We start from the raw sequence: 18,326 nt of genomic DNA, 5'->3' as shown, positions 1-18,326 counted from the left end.
AACCCAGCCTCTACAAAAATTACAAAAATTAGCCGGGCGTGGTGGCACTCACCTGTAGTCCCAGCTCCTTGGCAGGCTGAGGTAGGAGGATCACTTGAGCCCAGGAGGCAGGGGCTGCAGTGAGCTGAGAATGCACCAATGCACTATAGCCTGGACAACGGAGTGAGACACTGTCTCAAAAATAAATTAAAGATTTAACTAATACTGTACTACAAAAATATTATTGTTTTATTTTAATTAGTTAACTAATTTTAGAGATGGGATCTCACTCTGTCACCCAGGCTAGAGTGCAGTGGTGTGATCATAGCTCATTGCAGTCTCAACCTCCTAGGATCAAATTATTCTCCTGCCTCAGCCTCCCAAGTGGCTGGAACTACAGGGGCATGACACCATACCCAGTCAATTTTTAAAATTTTTTTGAAGAGATAGGGTCTGGCTAAACTGCTGAGGTTGGTCTCAAACTCCTGGCCTCAAGTGATCTTCTAACCTTGACATCCTAAAGTGCTGGAATTATAGGCATGAGCCACTGCACCCAGCCAGTTAAATTTTTTTTTTGATAATGTCTAAGACAGGCTCATAATCCAAATTCTGCTCTGTGGTATCAGATAAGTAGTTTCAGTGTATGTGTAATTATCGAAGGGGATTTAAATAATTTCCATGGCCATTAAGTTATTAATAACTTATAGTTAGGACAAAACCAAGGTCACTGAGGTAATTTTTTAAAACTAAACAGTGCAGAAATGGTAATCTTAATACTATATTCACAACTTGACATTACGAATAAAATCAACTGTACAAATAAACTACCAATGATATGAACTATTCTATTTAGGAGAAGATTACACTTTTGAGATAATGTTATTTCTTCTCTTTTTAGCTCTTTGCCTTTTGGGCATTTCGTTTCTTAGTGGAGCTTAGGCACTGTAAGGAAATGATATTAAAGCAGTCAGATATCTAACTTGTTGGCAGCCACTACAAATCTTAGTAAGACTGGAGTAGAAACAGCTTTTATATTGTGTGAATTTTAATTACCAATCTTCTATCCAATGATCACAGATCACTGAGCAACTGACTGTATAGAAATAAATGTCAATTCACAATGTACTTTAGTCTTCAGTTACAAATTTTTACCAAAAAATCCATCATATACAATTAATTTTCACTACAGAACACAAATTATTCCTCTTTTTTTTTGAGATGGAGTCTTGCTCTGTCGCCCAGGCTGGAGTACAGTGATGCTATCTCGGCTCACTGCAACCTCCGCCTCCCAGGTTCAAGTGATTCTCCTGCCTCAGCCTCCCGAGTAGCTGGGACTACAGACGCATGCCACCACACCCGGCTAATTTTTTGTATTTTTAGTAGATAAAGGGTTTCACTGTGTTAGCCAGGATGGTCTTGATTTCCTGATCTCATGATCCGCCCACTGCGGCTTCCCAAAGTGCTAGGATTATTGGCTTGAGCCACCGCACCCGGCCCCCAAACCTTTTTTTTTTTTTTGAGATGGGGTCTCATTCTATTGCCTAGGCTGGAGCGCAGTGGTGCAATCTCACCTCACTGCAGCCTCCGTCTCCCATGTTCAAGTGATTCTCCTGCCTCAGCCTCTTGAATAGCTGAGATTACGGGTGTGTGCAACCATGCCTGGCTAATTTTTGTATTTTTATTAGAGAGACAGGGTTTCACCACGTTGGCCAGGCTGTTCTCGAATTCCTGGAACTACAGGGGCATGCCACCACACCCAGCCAATTTTTAAAATTTTTTTTAAGAGATAGGTCTGGCTATACTGCCCAGGCTGGTCTCAAACTCCAGGCTGGTCTCAAACTCAAGTGATCCACCCGCCTCAGCCTCTGAAAGTGCTGGGATTACAGGTGTGAGCCACCACGCCCAGCCTATTCTTGACTAAAATGCAACCAAATGTTGAAAATCCTTTGTGGATGTGGTATATATATGTTCAACCATCATTACTGAAACTGTAATCACTGACTAAAATTATAAATGCCACCCACTACCAATTAAAATTTATAATACAGACATCTATAAACTTCTAGATTATTGTTTGCAGAAATACTCTGTTTTGTCAAGGCAGTCTTTGTAAAGGCTTTTAACTTTTGAAGTGAGCATGACAGCTTTGAATATCATGGTTCTGCATGTTAAATCCTTATGAGATATTATTCCCCCTCCCCTCAACTAATGCTTCTATTTCTGCCTAGTGTGTCATTATCTCTTGGGAGGAAATTATGTCTTTAGAATTGGTCAGTCCTTTGTGTGCAAATTCAAATGGACAAAGCATGTAGTATACTTATACTATATATTATAACAGGCAAATATTACTGAAAAGCCCTCATGATATAGTCCTACAAACATCCTTTTTATTTAGGAAAATTCAAATTTATGCATAGAACTTTATAAGATCAACCACTCAAACCCTAAATCTTAGTTCTGCAGACTAACACAGTCGGCTGCCACACTGAAGGAAATAGAGCATATATGCATAAAAATGAATTTCCTTTCTAGTTCCTGGGGGTTTACCTCAACAACCAGTTTACTAAGTAAGCTTTTCTTTTTTCTCTCTTACCTATCTGAGCACAGTTAAGGTTTTCGAGTTCTTTCTGGCCAAGAGCTTTTACCAGAAATAAGAAAAAAAAAAAATGAGAGAGAGAAAGCTTATTTTTTCAAACTGTGGGGCAGAAATTCTAACAAAAATAAGAAATATTAATTCTTTTTAAAAGTTCTAGGTTTGGCCGGGCACGGTGGCTCACGCCTGTAATTCCGGCACTTTGGGAGGCTGAGATGGGCGGATCATGAGGTCAGGAGATCGAGACCATCCTGGCTAACACGGTGAAACCCCATTTCCATTAAAAATATTAAAAAATTGGCTGGGCGTGGTGGCGGGCGCCTGTAGTTCCAGTTACTTGGGACACTGAGGCAGGAGAATGGCGTGAATCCGGGAGGCGGAGCTTGCAGCAGTGAGCCGAGATTGTGCCATTGCACTCCAGCCTGGGCAACAGGGCGAGACTCCGTCTGAAAAAAAAAAAAAAAAAAAAAAAGTTATAGGTTTGCCGGGAAGGTTTCCTTCTAAGTACCATTACCGAACACCCCACCCGCAACAGGAGATGGCAGAACCATAAAAAGTTCTCCCCTCTTTGGTTCAGTGGCTGCATACTAGAATTACCCAAGAAGCTTAAAAACTTAAGATGGTTGGCCTTCCCATTAGATTAACCAAATCAATTTCTGAGGGTATTTTTCTGTTTTTTTTTTTTTTTTTTTTTTTTTTTTTTTTTTTTTTTTTTTTTTTTTTTTTTTTTTTTTTGAGATGGAGTTTCGCTCTTGTTGCCCAGGCTGGAGTGCAGTGGTGCGACCTTGGCTCACTGCAACCTCTGCCTCCCCAGTTCAAGCAATTCTCCTGCCTCAGCCTCCCAAGTAGCTGGGATTACAGGCATGTGCCACCATACCCAGCTAATTTTGTATTTTTAGTAGAGACAGGGTTTTACCAGGTTGGTCAGGCTGGTCTCGAACTTCTGACCTCAGGTAATCCACCTGCCTTGGCCTCCCAAAGTGCTGGGATTACAGGTGTAAGCCACCGCACCCGGCCTATTTTTCTTCTTTAAAAGCTTCCCAGGTGATTCTAGTATACGCAACACTGAAAACAAATGTCTAGACAACAGAGGACATGATTCCTTATAAGAAAAGGAATTCCTTACGAGAAAGTTTATAAAAGGCCATGAAATACATAAAAGAATTGCTATGAAATTTACATATGCTAGATACGATGTTCACAAAGTCAGCCGGAACACACAGAGTCACCCTTACTTGGATTCAAAGTGGGAAAGAGTTGTAAAGAACCTTATGCATCAGCTGACTCTATACTTTCATTATGCACCTCTGTGAGCAAAAAATTTAAAGCATGAACTATGCATATATCTCTTTATAAACTGGACAAACGTACTACTGTATTTATAAATAGATATAAGCATACACAAGATAAAAAATTTTAAAGGAATGAAATATACATAATTTTAAGAGTAAGTTTTGTCAAAACTACAAAATACCTTTTCATTTTGCTCTCAAAATACAGTTATTTGTCTTCATGTTCTGTATGCTTAGTTTTTAAACACACTGCACACCATGATAGCTTTGTATCAGCAATAGCTAAGCTAATATAACAAGGTACAACACTCGCAAAGGTCAGGGGCCACTTTGCCTGTTATTTTGCAACAAGTCTTCAACTCTAGGCTTGGCGGTAAGGGCGGGGTAGCAAGAGGTCTGCAGGCTACATTTCCAAGATTCCCTTGCTAGTGGGTTTCCAGCTGGGGTTCTGCCAATAGGAGAATGAAAGTGGGAGGGAGGGAGATTTTTCTTCTTTTTTTTTGTATTGCAGAAGCACCTCTGCAGCAGCTTCCTGATCTCTTCTCCCTTTTGCAACTCCAGCCCTTCCATTTGGTATTCCTAACTCATTTGTAACCAACTCCCTACATTACATTCTTTTCTGCTTGGAATATCAAGAGTTGTTTTTGATTCCACCATAGAAACTAACTGAGTCATCATTAAAGACAGGGCATGACAAGCCATATTTAAAATGATACTGATAATTTCCTTTTTGGAAGGGCCAAGTTCTTTTCAGATCTGATTACATCATCACTGTTTGTCACCTCAAAGATTGACTGATAAAGAAACTATTTTTAGAAGCAAGAGTAGTTCAGTTTTTTCACTTTCTTGTTCACATATGCTTGGTTTATTAGTATTATCTCTAATTGACAGTTTCTCTGCAGCAATCTTTTAAAGCCATTTGTTCATTTGTTGAGACTGAGTTTAGTTAATAATAGATACTATAATCTGTAAACCTCTGAATTGAGCACCAATGCTAAAAAGCTGAAAGGAATGAAAACATGAAGGCACAACGCTCAACCCCTCTGTCCTGTCCCATTTCCACTCTTCTGCTGAAAAATGACCAACTAGCACAGGGGTTGCAAAAAGATGCCAGGGTCAATCTACATGTTATTTCTAAAGCTCAGTTTCTTTCCTTTATTAGGTGCCAAACAAGATAAATATAAATTTTATAATATAAATATAATAATTTTCCCCCTCACCCAGTGGGCCCTCTTGTAAACCATACTTTGACATCTCCGTTATTTCCCAATGTCTGTTTTCACTGCTTCAAAGAATGGGGGAAATTTGATGTTCAAATGTTTGTAAGTGCAGGATTAAACAAATTCCTAAAGCTTCCTAATCTTGAGTATATTAAAGTGAAGTGTCAATTTAAGAGGAGGATATAATCAGAAACTACAAGTTCTTTAAACACAGAATCCTTTTTACATGACCTTCTCACCTAGTTAATGTTACAAAAAATTTACTGTGGAAAATGCTGACCTACGTGAACTGATTCAAGTTTCAGACACCTAATGAAGATTTAAGGTACAGGAAATGCCACTTAGGGAAAAAAACCTGACATGTCATATCCTAGTAAGAAGATGGTTTTCAGGGGTGCGATTTCAATGGAGTATTCTAAGAGATAAAAATAATCATATAATTCTTTTTGGCCCAGTAGATGGTTTCTGAATGACAAGTATGATAGACATTATACCCAGATAGTTGGTGAACTAAAAAGATAAATCTGAATTTAATTCTTAGAATAGCTCCAAGAACAAAATTGGATATTTTCTCTACATATATACAGGTAAATTCATCTATTTGCCATAGGTGGGTGAAAAAGCTGTGGGTAAATGCAAGGTAGTTTCTTTTTTTTTTCTTTTTTTTTTTTTTCTTTTTTTGAGACGGAGTCTCGCTCTGTCGCCCAGGCTGGAGTGCAGTGGCACAATCTCAGCTCACTGCAAGCTCCGCCTCCCGGGTTCACGCCATTCTCCTGCCTCAGCCTCTCCAAGTAGCTGGGACTACAGGCGCCCGCCACCACGCCTGGTCAATTTTTTTTTTTTTAGCAGAGACGGGGTTTCACCATGGTCTCGATCTCCTGACCTCGTGATCCACCCGCCTCGGCTTCCCAAAGTGCTGGGATTACAAGCGTGAGCCACCGCGCCCGGCCCAAGGTAGTTTCTTTCTGACCAAATGTAGGAACATTTCTTTCACTTTTTTGTACAAAATTTTTTTATTTTTATTTTTATTCTGAAAATTGCATTCAAAGAAGCTCAATTGTTAGAATGAAACACTGAGCTTCATGTTTATATAACTTTATCTGGCAAGACTTTCAAAACGTTTCGACATTAAAATTTTTTATTAAAAGTCTTTATTATGTTTCCTCTAAATCATTCTTGCTGACCTGTGTTCGTTTATGTTTCTCAATCTTTTAAAAGTCAATGTCCTCTTCTAATAAATAACAAGAATGTTATACTCTTTCTATAGTTGGTATTATACTACAATACTGAATGTTTTTTAAAGCTATGCAGGTGCCTATCCTGGTTTACTCCCAAAAGAAATAATGATTAAACATTCAAATGCAATGTGGTAGATTATAGTCAATCTTTGTATGTAAAAATCTTAATCAAAGATTCATTACTATGACAACCTTAACAAAGGTTGATATCTTAAAATAAAATGTCACTTAATGTTAATTATCTTTTTTTTTTTTTTTTTTTTTTTTTGAGACGGAGTCTTGCTCTGTCACCCAGGCTGGAGTGCAGTGGCGCAATCTCGGCTCACTGCAAGCTCTGCCTCCCGGGTTCACGCCATTCTCCTGCCTCAGCCTCTCCGAGTAGCTGGGACTACAGGCGCCCACCACCACGCCCGGCTAATTTTTTGTATTTTTTTTAGTAGAGACGGGGTTTCACCGTGGTTTCGATCTCCTGACCTCGTGATCCGCCCGCCTCGGCCTCCCAAAGTGCTGGGATTACAAGCGTGAGCCACCGCGCCCGGCCAATGTTAATTATCTTTGTAGAGGGTGCTATAGCTTTATATACTAAGGAGTTCAGAATATAACATGTTTGTACTTAATTTATTCACCAGGGATATGTATCTCAGACATGAAGTGGATATTTAAAAAGTACGTGTTTAAAGAAGGTAAATCTTAGACAATCAGTAGGGTACTATCATGGCTTTCTTCCCTGGCTTTCTTTCCTTTCCAATCTTCCCCTTCCCAACATAACTTTATTGCTTACCAACAATTCAGGCAATACGTGCTCACTGTGACAATTTCAACAATTGGAAAAGATTTTGTAAAAAAGAAAATTAGGATAAAATCACTGTAGATCCTACCATCCAAAAATAATGACTTAAAATATTTATTTAATGAATCCCCAATTTGGGACACTTGTTTCCAATCTTTTCCTATCTTAAAACAGTAGAGAGAAACATTATTGTATATATATCATTGACCACTGGTCTCACTATAATAAATTCCTAGACACAAAACTGCTAGGTCAAAGGATATATCCTTTTATAGTGCATTTGACATAAATTACCAAAATTCCCTCTGGAAAGGTAATAACTTTTTACAGCCTATGAAAGTGCGGTCTTTCTTGTACCCACTGTAATAAAAACATACACAAGGGTAGAAACCACAGAGAAGCCTGGCCCACAAAAGGATAAAAAAGCTGAGTCAGGAGCTACAGAAGAAAGGCAAAAACAACTAAGATCTACACTGTTTTACAAAACAGAATAGAATCTCTGTCTACACGTAGCTCCAGAAAACTGTACGTATTCCCATCCAAGAGTAGAAAAGACTAGAATGGAAGAGGACAAAGATGTGGACTTTTATCTATTTATCTAAGTCAGAAAACAACAGAAAAATACCTCTTTTGGATCATCTGACATCTTACCTGTCCTTTTCTTTAGTTCACTTTCCTCCTAAAGCATAACCAGAGGCTGTAAAATGGAAGCTTGGCTGGATGCAGTTGAACTTTTACCTGGTTTGTTTAACTCATATAGTGTAGCAATTTCAAAATGTGAATGTATTTATATGGGTCATGTGCACTCCAGTTCACACAGTCTCTAACACTGACTCTTAAATTTCATTGTTCCACTCATTTAAGATATCTACTTAGCCCTAGTGGCATTTGCTACTTTCATATAAAATAACCATTCAAATATCATAAAGTAGTAGTTTGGTAGATGCTATCCTGTGTCACTTAATAAATGTTGATACTAAAGGCTAGTCTTTTTTTTTTTTTTTGAGACGATACTAAAGGCTAGTCTTTTTTTTTTTTTTGAGACGAAGTCTCACTCTTGTCCCTCAGGCTGGAGTGCAATGGTGTGATCTCAGCTCACTGCAACTTCTGCCTCCTGGGTTCAGGCGATTCTCCTGCCTCAGCCTCCCGAGTGGCTGGAATTACAGGTGCCTACCACCACTCCTGGCTAATTTTTGTATTTTTAGTAGAGATGGGGTTTCACCATGTTGGCCAGGCTGGTCTTGAACTTCTGACCTCAGGTGATCCACCTGCCTTGGCCTCCCAAAGTCCTGGGATTACAGGCGTGAGCCACCGTGCCCCGCCAAGGCTAGTCTTAAAGAAAATTTTCTTCCTAAACTCAGTATCAAATGCAATCTTAAACAACAAAGTGGGATACAAAATTCCAACTGTTAATTGCTATTTGACTTAACTTGGGTATTTTATTTTCAAGAAACCATCACACTTATTACATTACAGATATTTCAAAACCCAAAACCCTTAGCCCTTTTAGCTACTGCTAATCACCAGCAGCAACATACACAGTGGTTAACAGTATGGCTCCTAAGCTAGACTGCCTGAGTTCAACACCCGGACTGATCAATTACTGGCTGCACCACCTCAGGTAAGCCAATCTCTCTGCCTGTTACCTTATCTGTTGTAGTTTCTTCATAGGGTTGGTATGAAGATTAAGTGTCATTACTTACGAAGCACTCAGACCAATACCTGGCACAAAGTATACATAATATGTATGCAATAAATGTGTATATTGTATAATACATATAGTACATATAAGATACACAACAATAAAAAATGTCTGGAAATATAAATATACAGTACTTTCCCCTTATTGGCAGGAGATATGTTGCAAGACACCTCCCTGCCCCACTTGGTGCCTGAAATTGTGGATAGTACCAAACTCTATATATTATGGTTTTTCCTATACATACATATCTATGATAAGGTTTAATTTATAAATTAGGCACAGTAAGAGATTAACAAAAATAACCCATAATAAAATAGAATAACCATAACAATATACTGTAATAACAGTCTGTGAATGTGGTCTCTCTCTCTCACTCTCTCAAAATATCTTGGTGTTCTGTACTCACTCTTCTTCTTTCTTTTTCTTCTTTTTTTTTTTTTGAGATGGAATCTCGCTCTTTCACCCAGGCTGGAGTGCAGTGGCGTGATCTTGGTTCACTGCAAGCTCCGCCTCCCATTCTCCTGCCTCAGCCTCCCCAGCAGCTGGGACTACAGGCACACGCCGCCACACCCGGCTAATTTTTGTATTTTTAGTAGAGACGGGGTTCACTGTATTAGCCAGGATGGTCTCGATCTCCTGACCTTGTGATCCGCCCACCTCGGCCTCCCAAAGTGCTGGGATTACAGGCATGAGCCACAGCGCCCAGCCTCTTTTTTCTTTTTAGCATGTGTCGATCGATCTGTTAACCAAGAGGGCTACTAAGTGACTAATGGGTGGGTAGCATATACAATGTGGATATACTGGACAAAGGAATGACTCACATCATGGATGGGATGGAGCAAGATGGTGCTAGGTTTCCTCCTACTCAGAAGGTTGCACAACTTACAACTTATGAATTGTTTATATCTGGAATTTTCCATTCAATATTTTTGACTGTAGTTGACTGTGGGTCACTGAAACTAAGTAAAGTTTTGAAACCGTGGACAAGGGAGTACTACTGTACAGATGGTCCTCACTTTGCATGGTAGTATGAGACCATTAAAATGCCTGTAAAAGCTGAAACCAGGCAAAGTGATCGTAATAATCAATGAGAAAGATCACCACTGTTCCATGACCTTTAAAATTTTTTGTTAACACATTAAAAACTTTCTTATGGTTCATCACAAAGGCATAGAATAATTTTTAAAAATAGTAAAACTAATATTTAGTTAGTACATTGTAATTTAAAACATCAGCAACATTGGGAATTGAAGTGTTTTACTTCTTTGTAAAAATTTATCAAGGGTAGTTTAAACAGTGGTTGCCTTCTTTTTGCCATGATATAACTTGCAATGTAGAGTGAACATCTTTTCTATACTTTTAGCAAATTGTCATATTCCTTACTAAGTCCAGATCAGGTACTGTAATTCAAGCACCTGATGGCAAGGTGCGTAAATGCTCAGGTTCTTTGGAAACCTAAGACTCTATGATACAGAAAAGAATGAAGATATAAAAGAATGAAGAGAGACAAGCAGAAGACTTACATTGTATTGATGATTAGCAACAGGTTTGTAATTGGTTGTTACAACTTTGTCCAGCTGTTGTGATAGCCTCACAGGTTTGGAAGACTCTTCTATCTGCAATCTGAAAAAAAATATAAGGCATTATTAAAACTCTTGTTTAGCAGAGTGAAATATGAAGTTATTATTTCTATAATTCTTATTCAATGAAAACTAATATATAAAAAGGTAACCTCAGAGGATACACTAGCCTTAATACTTTAAAAATGCACTGAATATACGTGACTATAATGCAATAACCAGTACACAAGCTAAACATACAAACTAACTCATTATAATGCCACAATGTACTTTTCACCCGCTTAATATATAGGCAAATCTTAACCACTAAAACCAAGAAGCTAATCAGCCTTAAATTTCTGGGGAAAAAAAAATCTTCATGTAAAAATAAATCATCTTAAATTACATGCTCTAAAATCAAGTTATTAATTCAAAATGTCTACTCAGCTGATAAAAGATAAAGGTAAATAAAAAGAGAATACATCAACACTCAAGGTTTACTGAACAGCACAGAGAGAGAATATTTCTATCATCACAGAAACCTCTATTAGACAGCACTGCTCTAGAACTACTGCAGGACACCATCTAAACTGATCCTGTCTCTACAAAAACTAAGAAAAAAAGATTAGCCAGGCACAGTGCCTGTAGTCCTAGCTACTCAAAAGGCTGAGGTGGTAGGATCACTTGAGCCTGGGAGGTCGAGGCCACAGTGAGCTGTGATTGTGCCACTGCACTCCAGCCTGGGCAACAGAGTGAGACCATATCTCAGAAGATAAAACTCAAAACACTACTTTTGAAAATATATGCCACCATGTACAGTATATTATAAAACATAATAGTTGACTAGTACATGTATATTTAAGTAGCAATCTTAGGATATTTTGTTTTATATTAAGTATAGCAAGACTCATAATCATTTACTTATTTAGAAAATTAATTCATTTGATATATCAGCACAGTAAATTTAAAAAACTGTTTTAAGGAAGGAAAAGTACAGCTTTCTAAGCCAACTATTTTTAATGATGCAAAAGTTATCACTGTACCTTTTAAACTCATCAGCAAGGTATCAAAATATAAGATTGTAATTTTTTAAGAAAATTGCTCAACATATCTAGTTAGATTACAATTGAAGAGTAAGCGTAAAACATAAGCATTTTTGGACAAAAGCTTATGTTTATTATTTATAGATCCTCACTGAGAAACTACTCAAGAATTTATTTCAGTAAGAAGGAAAATGAATCCAATAGGAAGCAGTGAGATGCAATGGTTACAGCAAAAAAATTGAAAACCATGTTAGAAGATTGCCTTTAATTAAAAAAAAGGCAGTTTTTTTTTTTTAAATGGTGAAACTAGCATGAAAGATGGGAAGGAAGAGCTCAGACTGGATGCATTTTAAGTTTGTTTGTTTTCTAAATGTTCTGCAATAAGTATTTATTACTTTTATAACCTGAAGAAGTACCCTTTCTTAAAAAGAGAAGAAATACTGTAATTTCTTGGATGGTTCATTTGAAAACCACAAAAATGCTGGTTATTAAAAAATAATACGAGTTTAACATTATGTATTATTTTATTTGAATGGGGCTTTAAATTCTTTGGTTTAATAAAATAGAAATTAAAAACAATTTCCATTTTAAATTCCTTCAAAAGCAGAATTAAGTACAAAAGGTGTTTGTATAACATTCCTATTATTTAATTCCTTGGATGAAGATAATTCTCTATTTACTTCTGCTTATTTTCAGGTATATACTATCAAATTGCTGAGAAGATATAAGATATCTACCAATTGCCTTTTCAATTTGAAATCTAAAAATGCCATAGGTTTTGTTTTTACCAAGATTCCCAAATTCAGTATACTCATTTCTGTATGGAAATGTAAATATTTAAATTATTCATTACATATAAATCCATGCTTATCCTTTAAATACACAAGATGATTTACTCTATAAAGTACAAAAAATTCTCTGGAAGTGTCTTTAGAAACTTACTGGATATGTAACCATAAATAATACTTACAATTATATTTTGCTTTTCATGTGCCACATAGAGTTTCTATGAACATGGATTAAATTTTCCTGCTAAGACTGAGAAATTAACTAGCTAGAGTCTAGAAGGGAGATGTGCAAAACAAGAATGGATTTAGATTAATGATTCTTCGATGGCCTCTTACTATTCTCGGGGTGCAGCACAAGTTCCTTCATAGGACTTTAAGACTCTTTGGGATCTAGTCCCTGCGTATCTCTCCAGTTCTCCCTACCATTCTCCCGTATCTGCCTCTGGCTGCAGCTCTGCCACAGCCAGACTCTGGAAGGAGCCTCCTGCTGTCAATCATCTAGCAAGTGTTTACTGGGTACTCACTTCTGCCAGGCACTGGGTTAGAGGTTGGAGACACAGCAGTAAAGACTTGCTCTAGTGGAAGACAAGCATTTAATACTATAATTAACTGCAGTACTGAAGATGAACAAGGGTGATGGAGGGATGGTAGGACAACTAACTGCATACTGATAAAAAGATTAATCCCAAGGTGTGCATTTTGAGAGTAAACTGGAGCAGAGCTGCTCATGCTTATAAGAGATAAGGCGGGCTGGCTGTGGTGGCTCACACCAGTAATTTGGGAGGTGGAGGCAGGCAGATTACTTGAGGTCAGGAGTTCAAGACCAGCCTTGGCAACACGGTGAAACCCCGTCTTTATTAACAATACAAAAATGAACTGGGCATGGTGGTACATGCCTGCAATCCCAGCTAGTCAGGAGGCTGAGGCACAAGAATCGCTTGAACCCAGAAGGCGGAGGTTGCAGTGAGCCAACATCGTGCCACTGCACTCCAGCCTGGGTGACATAGCAAGACTCTGTCTCAAAAAAAAAAAAAAAAGAGATAAGGCAAAAAGATTAGGTGGAAATGATTCCTCCAAGGAAAGTTATGTCAAAGCTTCTAAGAGATAAACCTCTAGAGAGAGAAAAAAGATTGAAGACAGATACAGGAACATTTACAAAGTGTCAGGACAGCTACATGTGTTAACTTGGTTGGGGGTGGGAGTGGGTGGGAAACACAACTAAGTGTCAGCCTGTTTCTGAACACACCTGTGTCCTAATCTTAGCCACCCATCCCCCTCTAATGCAATCAGCTCTCAGAGGTTTGGCCTCTCTAAACGGTAATCTGTTATGTTGCCGCTAAATTATCTTCCCTGTTTCAGTCATCTCCACGATTTGATCTTATGAGACATTCAAGAAAGGAGGCAAGCACTAGCTCCTTCCTTCCATATTAAATGATTGTTCCCATTACCTCACAATTTGAAAATTCCTCAGGGTTTCAGTTTGTTTAGTGAAGTGCTTCTTTATAAACGGTAGCATATTCTGGTCACACTCTTACACTTGAATTTATTTGTAGCCACCGCATCCAAAGTATGTAGCATACTTTCCTTTCAATTTTAATTCAACAATTCTAAAAGCCAATTTCATCACTCATACAGTGTCATGCAGTTTTTATCCTCAAAGCATTTAACCTTTTATGTAAAGGAAAACACTGACTTAAAAAAAAAAAAAATAAAGAACTCATTTAAAAAATTTAACTGTTCTATTATACATTTAAAAGGCAACCACAAGGGTTTTAATTAAAAGAGGACAATTTGTGATTCAAAACTAAAAACTATGATTCAAAACTAAAAAGGTTAATGTATGAACTGAAAATATAACAAAGAACTAAATCTTAAAATACTTTAACTCACTTTGAATCGTTTAAAATAATTTAGCAGGGTCCTTAACACTAAATAATTCATTTAACACTATCTCATGAAGTGTCAAGAACAATTGGCAACTCCATTTCATCACTGAACAATGTACTAAATTAAACATTACTGACCTTGATATGCTTTCAAAGTCAAGGTAAGGTTTATCTAGGTTTGTACAAAATAATATAATCTGGAAATATGTGGTTCGTAAAGCAGAACAACAAACTACATAGAGAGGTATTAGGCTGACTTGGGAGCAAGCTAAAAGGTTACCCTGCCCATTTTAAAAAATGAGTCTCCACTTTTTCAGAAAATTTAAAAACACAGTGTTGTTTTCAAGAAACAGAAATAGAAAAATAATGGCTGATCACTTAGATACAGCCAGGCTACATTTTACTTTGTTTTGTAAACCATTAAAAAAATACTTGGTGCTGGCTGGGAGTGGTGGCTCACGCCTGTAATCCCAGCACTTTGGGAGGCAGAGACTGGCGGATCACCTGAGGTCAGGAGTTGAAGACCAGCCTGCCCAACATGGCGAAACCCAGTCTCTACTAAAAATACAAAAAAATTAGCCGGGCGTGGTGGCAGGTACCTGTAATCCCAGCTACTCGGAGGCTGAGGCAGGAGAACTGCTTGAACCCAGGTGGCAGAGGTTGCAGTGAGCTGAGATTGCGCCATTGCACTCCAGTTTGGGCGACAAGAGCGAAACTCTGTCTCAAAAACAAAAAACAAAAACCAAACCAAAACAAAACAAAACAAAAACAAAAAACAAAACAAAATAACACAAAAAAAACTTGGTGCAAATTCAGAATATAATACATATTCTTCAAATGCCAGGACTAACCATGCCTTCTGGTGTTCCCTACAGACATAAAGTGCTTGGAAACATACAGTACATCTATAAAACAATTGCTATTCTAGTCATAAATCAAGCATATCTATTTGTCACAATGTAAGACTATTAAGTATCAAGTAACAAATTTAGTCAAGCTTGAATAGTATTCATTCTAATGAAATAAAACTCCATTTATTTAAAAAAATCAGGCCAGGCACAGTGGCTCGCGCCTGTAATCTCAGCACTTTGGGAGGCTGAGGTGGGCGGATCATGAGGTCAGGAGTTCAAGACCAGCCTGGCCAACATGGTGAAACTCCGTCTCTATTAAAAATACAAAAAATTAGCCGGGTGTGGTGGCGCATGCCTGTAATCACGGCTACTCGGGAGGCTGAGGCAGGAGAATTGCTTGAACCCAGGAGGTGGAGGTTGTGGTGAGCTGAGATCTCGCCACCACACTCATGCCTGGGCAACAGAGCAAGACTCCATCTCAAAAACAAACGAACAGACAAACAACAACAAAAACTGCAATTTTAATTTTAGGTAACTTCAGAATGGTATTCTTGGAAATTCAAGTTGGTGAAGTTTGAAAGTTGTCCCTAAATTATTTGCCTGAGTTATAACATCAAAAACACTAAAATACTTGGGAAAAAATAAAATACAGGATACAGGTGGCTGGGCAGGGTGGCTCATGCCTGTAATCCTAGCACTTTGGGAAGCCGAGGCAGGTGGATCACGAGGTCAGGAGATCGAGACCATCCTGGCCAACAAGGTGAAACCCTGTCTCTACTAAAAATACAAAAAATTAGCTGGGTGTGGTGGCACACACCTGTACTCCCAGCTACTTGGGAGGCTGAGGCAGGAGAATTGCTTGAAGCCAGGAGGCAGAGGCTGCAGTGAGCTGAGATCCGGCCACTGCACTCCAGCCTGGGTGACAGAGACTCCATCTCAAAAACAAAACAAACAAACAAACCAACAAACAAAATAGGTATCTGTCTAACAGAATAGCTTATATTCAGGAAGCTTAATTCAATTTGAGACAGTCTCTCTCTGTCTCCCAGGCTGGAGTGCAGTGGCGTGATACCAGCTCACTGCAAACTCTGCCTCCCAGGTTAAAGCGATTCTTGGGATTACAGGCATGCGCCACCACACCTGGCTAATTTTTATTTTATTTTTTGTATTTTTAGTAGAGACAGGGTTTTGCAATGTTGGTCAGGCTGGTCTCGAACTCCTGTCCTCAAGTCATCTGCCTACCTTAGCCTCCCAAAGATCTGGGATTACAGGTGTGAGCCGCCGTGCCCAGCCAAGAAGCTTAACTGTTTTTTTTTTTTTTGAGATAGAGTCTTGCTCTGTAGCCCAGGCTGGAGTGCAGTGGCGCAATCGCGGCTCACTGCAAGCTCCACCTCCCAGGTTCACGCCATTCTCCTGCCTCAGCTTCCCGAGTAGCTGGGACTACAGGCATCCGCCAACAGGCCTGGCTAATTTTTTTTTGTATTTTTAGTAGAGACAAGGTTTCACTGTGTTAGCCAGGATGGTCTTGAGCTCCTGACCTCGTGATCCACCCGCCTCGGCCTCCCAAAGTGCTGGGATTACAGGCGTGAGCCACCACGCCCAGCCCATGAAGCTTAATTTTAAAGTGAATTTACACAGAGTAAAATCTAGGAAGGCAAGTAGGAAATATATGGGCTGTCGTTAAGTATTTTAAATCCTAAGATTAATGAAAAATCAGAGAATTTTTAAGCAAGGAATTAAATTTCTGTTTTAAAAATATTCCTCTGGCTACTATTTGCAGAATAGAATGAGGCAAAAATGGACATCACTGACTAGGAAAGCTACTGTACCAATCCAGAGGAAAGATAATATTCACTTGGAACAGAGTGATGGTAAAGGAGTTGGACTCAAGTTAAACAAATTTAGGAAATATTTTGAAAATAGATTCAATAGAAAGTGGTGCCTAAGTAAGTAAGATAAAGGAGAAATAAAGGCATTATCAAGAATAACTGAGCTCAAACAATGTGATACCACCTTACTCCTGCAAGAATGGCCATAATTTAAAAAACAAAAAAATAGGCTGGGTGCGGTGGCTCACGCCTGTAATCCCAGCACTTTGGGAAGCCGATGCGGGTGGATCACAAGGTCAGGAGATCGAGCCCATCCTGGCTAACATGGTGAAACCCTGTCTCTACTAAAAATACAAAAAATTAGCCGGGCGTGGTGGCAGGCGCCTGTAGTCCCAGCTACTCGGGAGGCTGAGGCAGGAGAATGGCATGAACCTGGGAGGCAGAGCTTGCAGTGAGCCGAGGTCTGGCCACTGCATTCCAGCCTGGGTGACAGAGTGAGACTACGTCTCAAAAAATAAATAAATAAATACATAAAATGAAATAAGTAAATAATAGATGTTGGCGTGGATGTGGTGAAAAGGGAATACTTTTTTTTTTTTTTTTTTTGAGACGGAGTCTTGCTCGTCACCCAGGCTGGAGTGCAGTGGCGTAGTCTGGGCTCACTGCAAGCTCCACCTCCCAGGTTCACGCCATTCTCCCGCCTCAGCCTCCCGAGTAGCTGGGACTACAGGCACCCACCACCATGCCCGGCTAATTTTTTGTATTTTTTTTTTAGTAGAGATGGAGTTTCACTGTGTTAGCCAGGATGGTCTCGATCTCCTGACCTCGTGATCCACCTGCCTCAGCCTCCCAGAGTGCTGGCATTACAGGCGTGAGCCACTGCACCCGGCAAAAAGGGAATACTTTTACACTGCTGGTGGGAATGTAGACTAGTACAACCACTATGGAAAACAGTATGGAGATTCCTTAAAGAACTAAAAGAAGATCTACCATTGATCCAGCAATCCCACTACTGGGTATCTACCCAAAGGAAAATAAGTCATTATATGAAAAAGACACTTGCATACACATGTTTATAGCAGTACAATTCACAACTGCAAAAATATGGAACCAGCTGAAATGCCTGTCAATCAAAGAGTGGATAAACAAAATGTGGTGTGTGTGTGTATTCACACCATGGAATACTACTCAGCCATAAAAAGGAAGAAAATAATGGCACTTGCAGCAACCTGGGTGGAGTTGGAGACCATTATTCTAAGTTAAGTATCTAAGAATGGGAAACCAAACATCCTATGTTCTCACTTGTAAGTGGGAGCTAAGCTATGCAAACGCATGAGAATGATACAATGACTTTTGGGGACGTGGTGATGGGAGAGGTAAGGAAAGGGGGGATGAGGCGTAAAAGACTATACATTGGGTACAGTGTACATTATTTGGGTGATGGGTGCATCAAAATCTCACAAATCACCACTAAAGAAATTATCCATGTAACCAAACACCACCTGTTCCTCAAAAACCTACTAAAAAGTAAAAAAAAAAAAATTTTTTTAAAGAAT

The 18,326-nt window shown here is 38.9% G+C and overlaps 1 protein-coding gene across 1 annotated transcript in view; it reads right to left on the bottom strand.

Moving 5' to 3' along the window:
* The window catches only part of GTF2F2 (general transcription factor IIF subunit 2), a 168,514-nt gene that overhangs the window by 22,718 nt on the left and 127,470 nt on the right, over nt 1-18,326 (bottom strand). The window contains exon 6 of the mRNA XM_030813355.1: nt 10,338-10,437. Within this exon, the coding sequence (XP_030669215.1) occupies nt 10,338-10,437 (100 nt within the window). The remainder of the gene's footprint in view (nt 1-10,337; nt 10,438-18,326) is intronic.

The sequence above is a fragment of the Nomascus leucogenys genome, chromosome 5 (genome assembly GCF_006542625.1).
Source record: "Nomascus leucogenys isolate Asia chromosome 5, Asia_NLE_v1, whole genome shotgun sequence".
In the NCBI taxonomy this organism is placed as follows: domain Eukaryota; kingdom Metazoa; phylum Chordata; class Mammalia; order Primates; family Hylobatidae; genus Nomascus; species Nomascus leucogenys.
The sequence above is the reverse complement of the archived record's forward strand: the minus strand, read 5'-3'. Positions and strand labels throughout refer to the sequence as shown.